General features: G+C 42.2%; 1 protein-coding gene across 1 annotated transcript; it reads left to right on the top strand.

Annotated features, from left to right (window-relative positions):
• The first annotated feature begins 108 nt into the window (after positions 1-108).
• On the top strand, positions 109-7,372 carry LOC136430660 (uncharacterized protein C2orf42-like). Its single transcript, XM_066421443.1, has 8 exons — positions 109-242; positions 880-1,743; positions 1,893-1,982; positions 3,568-3,675; positions 4,529-4,627; positions 4,986-5,194; positions 5,724-5,886; positions 6,244-7,372. The coding sequence occupies exons 2-8, from the start codon at positions 906-908 to the stop codon at positions 6,423-6,425; spliced, it is 1,689 nt and encodes a 562-aa protein (XP_066277540.1). The 5' UTR covers positions 109-242; positions 880-905; the 3' UTR covers positions 6,426-7,372.
• Positions 7,373-12,228: the final 4,856 nt, after the last annotated feature.

Raw genomic sequence — 12,228 nt, 5'->3', positions numbered from 1 at the left:
GTATATATTGTAGTCGGATAATTTAGTGTTACATAATTAGAACTTCTGACTAAAAATGATGAAACGATAATTACAAATTTTCAATCGACCAATCAAGTAAAAGTTTATGAAAGCCATGTGATGCAATCGACGAATCAGCATTCGGATACTATATTCTGCTCGAGGTTTCCTTTGTTGTCAAAATGGTGGACGTTCGCCAGTGAGGACGGCGCCTGTTTCACCGAAGAACGCGGTCTTTTCAGGTGATTTAGGCACTGTTTTCTATAAAACTAGACGGACACTATAGTGTACCTGGATGAGTGACATGTTTTGTTAATCCATTGTACGTAAAAGCTCATGTACGACTTATTATAGCTTTGTAAGGCAAGACGAAGCAAGAAGGAGGGGCAAAGAAAAATGGCGAAAGAAAAAAAAGCGCGAAGTCGCGTAGCCGATACGGAAACTACCGCTTGTACATGTAATAATCTGTTTGCTATCGCAATTTATCTTTGTGACATCGGTACTTAAAAATGTGTTAAACTGACCGAACTTTATGAAGGTTTTGGCGTTTAGCGGAGACTGACGATCAACTGTTAACAAGTGTATTATGTAATTTACTGTTTATCCTGCCGCTTACGCATGTAGAAAGGGGGACAGGAAAAACAGTTTTAGAGAAATTTACTGCCTTGGAATTGAAAGAAATGAGAGTTTGATTTTGAATGCTGCTGTGTAAAATTAGTCTGTTCCAAAACGGCAAGGTTGCAGGGAGGAGGGTTTCAGGGGGAGAGTGTTTCAGGGGGAGGGGGTTGCAGGAGGAGGGGGACAAAAAGGTAATTAAACTCTACTGTCTCCGAACTATTTTATATTTAAGATTGTTTGCATCATTTTGTTTCTCCCCAGACCTTGTCACTCACAAAAGGACAACAATGGCAACCACCCAGGAACGCATCAAGAGCCTGTTCGCAGACTTGGGAAAGCCCACCCTGCGAGGAGTAAAGAAATGCCCAAAGTGTGGGACGCTCAATGGAACGCGTGGCCTGAGCTGCAAGAACAAAGAATGCAACACCGTGTTTCGCGATAAAGTTCGCAAAGCAGGACACAGCGCAGACGCTGTGCGCATCATCACGGGATCCACCGTCCAGGTGTTTTCTGTGCGCTTACGTGACCGAGGCCCAGATTATCGAGGATTTGTCCAGCTACCCCTGACCACTGATGCGGACGGAAATCCTACGCAGACTGTGGATGGAGCGGCGCTGATTGCTGCGTCAGGTGCTGGGCGATGTTTCGTTGAGACTTGTCAGAGAGTTCGACACGTAAACGTTGGTGAGGAAACGTGCTCTCACATCAAGTTGGCCCTGTCCTGTGAGGCAGAGGCAACGCCTCTCACCTTGAAAAACTCAGTTCTAAACTCTTTAAACATATCCAACGAAATCAAACAGGCGATATGGCTTCTCGCGACGGAAACCACAGGACCGCTCGTGCAGCGGGTGACAAAGAACATCATGGTGGTGAAATGTAAACCCGACCCGAGACAGCCGCTCGGTTTCCTGCACTTTTCGTTCAGCGACACGAGCCGTAACCGCGACGCGGCGGAGCACAAGTTCCACTGCACGTGCCGTATGTTTAAGACAGTGAAGATGGGCAATCAGGGCATGTCAGAACAGGCCAGAAGATGCGTTCACTTCTATGCCTGTATCTGTGCATTTGCCAGCGATGACAAGCTGACTGAAGAGTTTGCCTACTACATAAATCTTGATAACCCAGGTATAGATTTTCCTTTCTCTTTGCATGATTAGTAATGAGCATAACTATAAGTTAAGAAAAAGTATTATATTCATCCTCGTTGATGCAATGAAACGCTTGATGAAGAAAGATGAACCTTCTATATACAGTTTTTCAATGATTTATTCCAGGTGCAGCCCCAGAGAAGACACTGGAGTTGATAGAACTGGCAGACGGGTCTCCCAAGATATCAAAGAAGAGAAAGAAGGATGACACATTAGGTAAAATGATGTTTTGCAGTCTTACCATCAGTATTACCAGGCAGATGTGAAGCCTTGAGTGACAGGTACTGACTGTAGTTTGCAGGAGGCTGCCTTCTAGTAGCCTCCGTTGCAGGCTCGCAACCGGCCTTTTTTGGGGCTAAATAATATACTTTTTGCAGCCAGCCTGTAACCATCAGCCACCCCCGTAACCATTTTGCAGGTAGAGCCTGTACGAAAACGGCACGTCAAAGCAAAATTAAAATTAAAAAGTTAGGGCGATTAACGCAGAGGTGCTAGGTAGCTAGGCTGACGAAGCTATCAATGCCTTGTGTCATGGCTCGGATCGCCCAAGTTTGTCTTTCCGATGGGGAAACCGCCATATGCCGCGCGCTCCACCCTCCGCCCTGTCAAGGGCGTCAGACATTCCGAAAGAATGTCGAACAAGTCAGTTTAAACTTCTGTGTTTAAAAAAAAAAATTTTGACCGCTAAAAAATTGTCGGGTTAGTGCACACGGGAGCGTGACAGACTGTTCTTATTGTGCGGTCTACCATAGGCAGGAAATTCGCACCTCTTAATTGCCCTAACGTGATTTTAATTTCGCTTTGATGCGCCGTTTTCGCGCAGGCTCTAGAGGCAAAATGGTTATGGGGGTGGCTGATGGTTACGGGCTGGCTGCAAAAAGTATATTATTCAGCCCCCAAAAAAGCCGGTTCAGAGCCTGCAACGAAGGCTACCTTCTAGCAAGTTGAACTATTTGTGAGCTCCAACTGCTTTAGAAGTGTCAGAAGTGCTGTGTATATGTTAAGCCTTTGTTACTTTTGTCCTGTAGATTGTTTTCTTTTTTAATAGTTCCCTTTTTGTCACAGAAATGTCTTTTAAACACACTCCAGGGTGCGAAATACCTGGTTGCACGTTGCACAGTGCAACAAGATTTCGGTTGGTGCAAGTTAATTCCAAACCCAGGTAGCGCAGTGTTCAACCTTATATTTTGAGCCAAAGATGTCAATCGGAGCCCTGGAAGCTCACAAAAACACAGTGTCACTGTCATAAAATTTGGTAAATCTTCAATTGAAATAAAAAAATCAACACTTTTTCGTTTTAAACCATCCAAAACCCTTCATAGATCGTGGAATTTGAGCTGAAAAAGACTAAAACACACTGCCCTCGGCTAAATAAGATTTTCTTAGGTCAATGGGAACAAAATACTATCTAATTTATATTTTGAAATATTAATAGTATTATACGCTACATACAAGCTTAATTTGAAGAAATCAGTGAATGTTGCTGGAGCAACCTGAAATTTGGATGTGCAACCTAGCATTTGCCCTAGGTTGCAACATGGGCAACCTGCCTCAAAAAAGTATTTCGCACCCTGCACTCCTGTCTGGGCTCGAAAGACACATGTGTGATGTGCTATTTGCAGGAGAAAATTAATTATTGTATTGCTATAGGTAAAAACAAAAATCAATTGAAATTTTGCACGTTAAGATATATGGGATGGGTACAATGAATCAAAATGTAACACTACACTGTACCGTATCCTGCTCATATTTTCCCCTGCTCACTTCTTACAGTTTGTTTCTTACGATTGTTTTTCCACAGCTCAGGCCAGCAGTGCATTGCTGACATTACAAGACAGCGGAAACATTCCCTCCAAGAAAACCCCCATCAAGAAAACAGCGGCAAGCCCTCCATCTGCAAAGAGACTTGGTAAGTCGTAACTGTACATCTGTAGTTTTCTGAGTCTGTTATTCCCACTGGCGTAGGTGTGGCGTAACGGCAGAGGGTTGGGCTCAGAACCAATAGGTTCCGGGTTTGATATTTGCCATGCCCCGACGTTGCGCCCTTGGGAAAGGCACTTAACACAACTTTCCTATCTTGATGGTGGAGTGACCCCACAGAGCCTCTTCAGCTAATCTGTAAAAAGTGTGCCAAAAACATCTGCACATTTGCTACCAAGAGCTGTAGAGTTTTTGAATTTTTATTCCCACTGGTCTCGAAACTGCAGGAAAAATATATAGAGAGAGAATAGGACAAGGTGTATACCGAATCACCCCCAGTTCCAGCCCATCTATGGTTTCAATCCAACCAAGCTGAGAAAATACACATTTCAATGTGAAATATGCCAGGTGTTTGGTGTCAAAATTGTAACAATAGCAATTCTAACGTCCCAAATCCGGTATTCAAATTTTTGAATTATTGTATGGAAGCTCATATGATACAAGTAGAATCCTGTGGGATACAATCAGAATTACTAAGATACAGACTGGGCGGGAACACCCATATCGAACCTTATCATGGCCAGGTGTGACATACTATGATAGATACACATACGTGAAAAGAATGTAAGTGTCAACAGTGCTGCTATTTTTCAAAAGATAACATCATACTATCATTTGGAGCTTCAAAACATTAAAACTTGTGCTAGTCTAGATAAAGAATAATGATTTTCCCTTAGTTATCAATGTATTACATGACGTTAGCTACATGGCGTATACACTTATTGCTATTGCAGCAGCCACACATGTTATCAAGTTCTCCAACATGTCTATTTGTGTTGCAGCTGCCACGATAGACGAGACAGAGATCTCTCTATCCTTCCAGGAGTGGCTGGGAAGTGTAGTGGAGAGAATCAACCAAACCATGCATTACCAGTTTGATGGTGAGGAATTTGTTCTTGATTATCAGGACGAGGTCTTGTGACTTGAAGTAGAGTATTGATAGAAGAATAGAAGCTATGCTCAACATTTCAGGTGCAGCCCTGTGAGATACACACTTGATCCTCCCATCTTCACCATTGCCTACCAGTCTTTCTTCTTACCTGGACTGTTCCTTGCATAATAGTCTTGGCTTGGCTTTGATCAAGTTTGATGAACGTGAAAGGTGCCCATATAACTTCAGTTTTCTTTTATTTACTGTGGTAAGAAGATCTTCGTACTGATTGATGTTTTGCTTGAGTCTTTCATACTTCAGACAATGTTATAGCTTGTCTTTGGTCTGGTTTTTAAACATCCAAACAGGTTACCCGGACCCGCTAGTTTTCCACGTACCACAGCCGTTCTTCGATGCGCTGCAGCAGAGGATCTCCGCCGGGTGTAAGAAGCGACGCCTGCCCAACTCCACCGTGGCGTTTGTGAGGAAGGATGCTCTGCCACTTGGCACCTTCTCCAAGTACACCTGGCACATCACCAATATTCTACACGTCAAGCAGATCTTTGACACACCTCTGGTAGGAAGCCACAGAGCAGTACTTAAGTGTAGTGGAGCTACTGTAAATCTTGAAATGTTTGTGGTGGTTTTACTTTCATGGTGACTTCTGGTTCTGGTTTCCATCTGTGTTACAACTGTACTACAGAATTGTGTTAACCTCTAACTCAAAACACAGCAAAAACCCATGTATATATAGAAAACATATATAATGCAATTCATTAATTATGTCTATCATATTGCATTCTTTCAGTTCTTTTCATTCAATGCCACCTTGTACCATTTGTTTTTAAGATTTGCTCATTACATTTATTTATTTATGAATCTTTTGGGTGGTCCCTTCAGTTAACTGAGTAACTGATTTCCAATTATTTTTGTGTAAAAACAAAATGTACCAGTCTTGTGTGAAATGTGTTCTACGATATAGGATCAAGAAATGAAGAAATGTTGGCGGGGCACCTTTTTGTATTTGGGGTCATTGACATTGTTAGAGTCTTACAAACATGTAGCCTTAAGATTTACTGTTATTAATGTTAACCTGTTCAATCCAGATGCCTCTGGAGGTGACACGCAGCTTCGTGGAAAATCGTGACGGGACCTATGAGCCGTACGACGCCCCCAAAGTTGAAGTAGAAACGATAGCTGAAGCGTACCGTAAGATAGAAGGCCAACAAGCCATCAAGCCATTTGAACTGAAGACTTATTTGAAAGTCGGTAAGTCACAAGTTTGAAATCTAGAGCGAAACCTTTCTTCGAATTACACTGCTATTTCTTGCTGACATGGATGTCTTGATTTTGTTTCCTAAATTTGTTATTGTTTCCAGAGAACATTTTGCAATGCTTCGCTCACTTGATATGAAATTATTTCAAAATATTTGTGTTTGAATTGGTTCAGTAATTTCAGATGGTACCTGGTCTTGTACTCAAATGACTAAGGTATTCAGGAGATGAAAATAGATACACATGTATATGTGTGTATCTGGAGTAGAGAGTAGTGTATCATGTGTGTATGTTGTGTGTGTATCTTTCTTACATTGCAACAATGTTAACATGCAACCAAATCTCTCGTAGGTAACACCAGTCCCGACCAGAAAGAACCCACGCCGTTTGTCATTGAGTGGATCCCCGACATCCTGCCCAAATGTAAGATCGGCGAGCTGCGTATCAAGTTCGAGTACGGGCACCAGCGAAACGGCCACATGGAAGTACGCAGACCTGTCGCAATCCCAGAAGTAGTAGAGCCCATGTTATAATGTAATATCCATACAGTATCAATAGGCTTCTCATTCACATTGGTACCATATGCAGTTCTGTTCATATACAATGTACATTGGTTAGATTGGCAGCTAGAACAATGATGCAGTATACTGTTGTATTGTTAAGTTTAGAAAACTAACTTAGTTGACCATGCAATGAAAGAAGATACAGTTGGTTGTCATAAAGGCAAATGAAACAATGAATTAAACTGATGTAGAAATGTAATTTTTGTTTTGTCTGTCAAAGGACAGATACAATCCCACTGCCAAACACACTGAAAATGTTCGATGTTGATGTTCAATTGTATGTCAGTTCAACAGTTGTCTGTTTAGCAATCTCTGTTGACTGTTTGTTGAAGAGACTTATTTATTTCCATTGTAGAGAAGGAGTAACTTAAGAAATAGTCAAGAAAACAAACATTGGTCTTATTACTGGCCAATTCAATCAAACTGCGAATCTGTCAGTACCTAATTCTTACAAAAACACTGATATTTATTCATACGTGTAGATGTATACAAAGTGAAGTACAGTCACACAGATTTTACTTTCAAATTCCAGTACAATGGAATAAAACTTTAAAAGCAGGTCAATTACAATTCACTTGCAGTATATTTCTGAGCCAGTGTACATGTTTATATACAATGTATATGTAGTGAATTTTCACTACTACTGGTAGTACTACAGCATAAATGTTGAGTACTACTAATTTGTCCTTATGTATGTACAGAACACATTTTGTAGTCCAATTAGCAGATGTTCTTTTATGAATGTATTTCAAATGTCCATTGAATATGTATGCTACATACCTCTGTTTCTCAATTAGTTCACATTTTGTTGTCGTCTTGATAGCTTTCAGTTTATACCTATGGAAAGTTGTACATATTATGAACTCTTGCTACATGTATGTACTGTACTACAATTGCCATAAATCATTGACAAGCTATACTGTGGTCTCTCCTTGCTTTTTCTTGGTAGAAGTAACCATGAGTCTGCATTTACCTGCTAGACTATAAATACAATGTACCTGTAAAATTGTTTAGACGCAGTTGAACATCTATGTACCTGTATCTAAACCAACTAAAACACTAGTGGATGCCATTTTATTCTTCGCCAAAGAGGTTATGTTTTGGTGCCGTTTGTGAATGTTGTGTTTGTGCGTGTGTCTGTGGACAACATGGCAGGAGAAGTGAATGCGTCCATATGATATTTAGTATGTGGGTAGGTGTCAGCAAAACGAAGAAGTTGGATCATGAATCTCTGCTATGCCATGGAAATGAACAGCTGAACTGGGTACAGCTTTACCTTCTAGCGTGGAAAATGCCAGAGTACTGTTTTGTCACTCTGTGTGTGTTTGTGTGTATGTGTCTGTGAGCGCGCGTGTGCGTGTGCATTTTAAAGTTCCACAAGGAACTTTTCTGCTTGAACAAATAAATAGGATAATTGGCACATCAGTCATCACGGGTTTTGCCCGCACACACGCAATCGCTGTGTAGACAGTTTTTGCTTCGTCAAATGTCAGAGGGCATGCTGAACATTTCATCCTGTTTTCGTTTCTTTGAGGTTTTTTGTGAATTATCCAGTGTTGTCATTGTATTTATGGGACACTTGCTTTAGGCAGGTCGTCTCGATAGATTATCGCCCGACAAACACTAAGAGCGCGTCCCCCTCAAGGCACCCCCAATATGAGATCGAAATGCACTTTTAAAACTGTTCTCAGACAAGAAAAAAACTTAACCTTCTAGCGTGGAAAATTCCAGAGTACTGTTTTGTCACTGCTTGTGAGGGGGGGGGGGCGCATTTTGCAAGGTCATTTCCGTGCTTTGCAAGGTCACCGGGGTTTCCCGGTCATTGACATACACATCACACTCATCACAAAAAGTCCGAAACGGTTGAAGGGTGTCAGAATACGCTTGACTATACATCGGCGAGTTTTATTTCCCCACAAGATGACAAATCCGTTGATGTTTCGGAAACTTCTGCTACCTGCCTGCCTGTAACCTGTCATGGCTTGACTTGAATATAAAGTGACAAACAACATGGCGGCCATTTTCAATTTTGACTACTACTGGTAGTACTACAGCATAAATGTTGAGTACTACTAATTTGTCCTTATGTATATACAGAACACATTTTGTAGTCCAATTAGCAGATGTTCTTTTATGAATGTATTTCAAATGTCCATTGAATATGTATGCTACATACCTCTGTTTCTCAATTAGTTCACATTTTGTTGTTGTCTTGATAGCTTTCAGTTTATACCTATGGAAAGTTGTACATATTATGAACTCTTGCTACATGTATGTACTGTACTACAATTGCCATAAATCATTGACAAGCTATACTGTGGTCTCTCCTTGCTTTTTCTTGGTAGAAGTAACCATGAGTCTGCATTTACCTGCTAGACTATAAATACCTGTAAAATTGTTTAGACGCAGTTGAACATCTATGTACCTGTATCTAAACCAGCTAAAACACTAGTGGATGCCATTTTATTCTTCGCCAAAGAGGTTATGTTTTGGTGCCGTTTGTGAATGTTGTGTTTGTGCGTGTGTCTGTGGACAACATGGCAGGAGAAGTGAATGTGTCCATATGATATTTAGTATGTGGGTAGGTGCCAGCAAAACGCAGAAGTTGGATCATGAATCTCTGCTATGCCATGGAAATGGTCACTGTGAACAGCTGAACTGGGTACAGCTTTACCCTCTAGCGTGGAGTACTGTTTTGTCACTCTGTGTGTGTTTGTGTGTATGTGTCTGTGAGCGCGCGTGTGCGTGTGCATTTAAAGTTCCACAAGGAACTTTTCTGCTTGAACAAATAAATAGGATAATTGGCACATCAGTCATCACGGGTTTTGCCCGCACACACGCAATCGCTGTGTAGACAGTTTTTGCTTCGTCAAATGTCAGAGGGCATGCAGAACATTTCATCCAGTCTTCGTTTCCTTGAGATTTTTGTGAATTATCCAGTGTTGTCATTGTATTTATGGGACACTTGCTTTAGGCAGGTCGTCTCGATAGATTATCGCCCGACAAACACTAAGAGGGCGTCCCCCTCAAGGCACCCCCAATATGAGATCGAAATGCACTTTTAAAACAATGTTCTCAGACAAGAAAAATAGCTTTACCTTCTAGCGTGGAAAATTCCAGAGTACTGTTTTGTCACTGCTTGTGAGGGGGGGGGGGCGCATTTTGCAAGGTCATTTCCGTGCTTTGCAAGGTCACCGGGGTTGTCCCGGTCATTGACATACACATCACACTCATCACAAAAAGTCCGAAACGGCTGAAGGGTGTCAGAATACGCTTGACTATACATCGGCGAGTTTTATTTCCCCACAAGATGACAAATCTGTTGATGTTTCGGAAACTTCTGCTACCTGCCTGCCTGTAACCTGTCATGGCTTCGCTTGAATATAAAGTGACAAACAACATGGCGGCCGGCCATTTTCTCTGCTAGAATTTTAAATTTTACCCTAAGCGATGACGTCATTGTGCTAGAAAAGCAGCGCGGTGTCAGAATCTGAAGTTTGCCTATTTTCTTCATTGTTCTCGAGATTTCTGTGAACACTCTTGACGTTTCAACCATGCTACTAATACTATCCTATCCGAGCGAATGATTCCTTGGTTCAGTTGGTAACGTTACGTGCCATTCAACATTCAAGTGAGTAATTGGTCAATTATGCCTCAATTATTTGGGTGTTTGTGATCGCCTGTGATTGGACAACGTTCAGCCCTACGGCGTTTAGGGGAACCCCCGAATAGAACCCTTGGCGGAGGCTTCACCATTCATGATGATGATGATGAATGGTTTATTAAAAATAAATCCCTCGCAGCCAATTCGGCTGAATTGCGGATTATACAATGTTTAAAATTCATTTCTGTATAACATGGCAACATTATTACATAAACACATGGCAACATTATTATATAAAAGTCCGTGATAAACAGACAATTGGTTTTGCATTAGCAGAATCTAAAATATACTTCTAGTATTTTTTTTTACAAAATGAGCATACACTTTAAAAGCCTCGGTAATATATAAGAAGTTAAGCATTAAGAAGTCGAACAATGTAGGATATGGGAGAGTTCTTAAGTCTGTCTGTTCTGCATTTGATAGGTCGATATTTGTCCCTGTTTCTAGTGGGTCTATCGTGACAGTCAGATCCCTTTGGTGGCAGCATTGATGAACTATGTGCTTCTAACTGAGTTCCGAACTTCAGACACAGTTTCTGCCTGCGGTCTGAGAGCAATGGCAGGTTTAAGTCTTTCCTGGCTTGTTTATAGCTGGTAAACCGCCTTCCGAGTATTGTCCGAACTGCTCTCCGTTGAACTGCTTCGAGCTTGTCCGACTGTGCACAGGTGAGCCCCGGATGCCAGACTGGCGCGCAGTATTCCAGTTGTGGTCGTACAAAGGATGTAAATATGGTGACAAGGTCCTCGGTGGGAAGGTTGAAATGTTTAAGTTTCCGCAAGAAGAAAAGGCGTCCGTTAGCTTTCCCTACCATTCTGGTAACCTGTGTCTCCCACTTCAAGTCTCTCTGCAGCCACACTCCCAACAGGCAAGTGACTGGCACAACCTCAAGGGGGGATCCATTTATTGTGAGTGTTGGTGGTGGGGGCGGGCATTTCATAAAGCAAAAAGTGATGACTTTACACTTGTCTGGGTTGAGTAACATATGGTTGTCACCACACCATCCAGAGAAACTGTCCAGCTCGTTCTGCATTAACGGCGGCTTGAGGTAGTGACGCGATTCAGTCATAGACAGATCATCAACATATTTCCAGTGATGAATCAGCGTGTCCCTCATCGCATCATCGAAAACTACGAGGAAAATCAACGGGCCCAGCAGTGTTCCTTGTGGCACTGAACAGGTAAGTACTTCCCAGTCCGAGAGATGCCCTCCATAACGAACTCTTTGCCGTCGATGGCTAAGAAAGTCGCAGACCCACTGGATTAGACTCCCCCTCACACCAAGTCGTAATAACTTCTGGATGGCCAACGTATGGTCTATCCTATCGAATGCTTTCGAAAAGTCTGTCATTACCATTGTGCAAATGTTCTTGACCTTTTCCGATTCCCTGCAGAGAAAGTCTAACAAACTGACTAGGTACAGTGTTGTAGAGCGACCTTTCAAGCAACCAAACTGCTGTTGGTCTAGGGATGCACTTACATCTTCTAAGATCCATTTAGTGACGAAGGATTCCGCTACCTTGGCGAGTTGAGAGGTAAGAGAAACTGGTCTCAGTTTGTCGACTGTTGGGGGATGTGATTTGGGTAAGGGCACGACCGTGGCGTCTTTCCATACTTGTGGGACGTACCCTTCATTGAAAGAAGCATTCATAGTATCTGTGACCGGGTAACTTATTTCAAAAGCAAATTCTTTCAATATCCTAGCGCTCAACTGATCAGGCCCTGACGCCTTTCCGGCTTTCAGTCTGCGCAGACGGTTGTAGGTATCCCATATGTTCACCTCAGGTGGGCATGACTGTACGGGCCTGTATGCTGGTAACAGTTCCGGATCCAGTGGCGGTCTTCCCTGAGCTACCCCTGCAAACTTTTTGTTGATGTGGTTTGAGATGAAACTGCTGTCTGCATCGTCATGACCAGGGATAGTGAGTGTGAGTTCTGTCTGCTGAATATTCAGGATGGTCTTTATTTCTTTGTACCAATCCGCCGGATTTTCTGCTTTAAGGTTTTGTACTCTGTCCTGGTAGAAAGACTTACGAGCTTTCTTGACTTCTCTGTTCACCTTGTTTCGCAGGTATTTCCACAGCGTCGTCTTGTTGTGTGAGAATGCTTTTT

The sequence above is a fragment of the Branchiostoma lanceolatum genome, chromosome 3 (genome assembly GCF_035083965.1).
Source record: "Branchiostoma lanceolatum isolate klBraLanc5 chromosome 3, klBraLanc5.hap2, whole genome shotgun sequence".
NCBI classification, from domain to species: Eukaryota; Metazoa; Chordata; class Leptocardii; order Amphioxiformes; family Branchiostomatidae; genus Branchiostoma; species Branchiostoma lanceolatum.
Note: the sequence above shows the minus strand (reverse complement) of the source record. Positions and strands in the feature narration are given on the sequence as shown.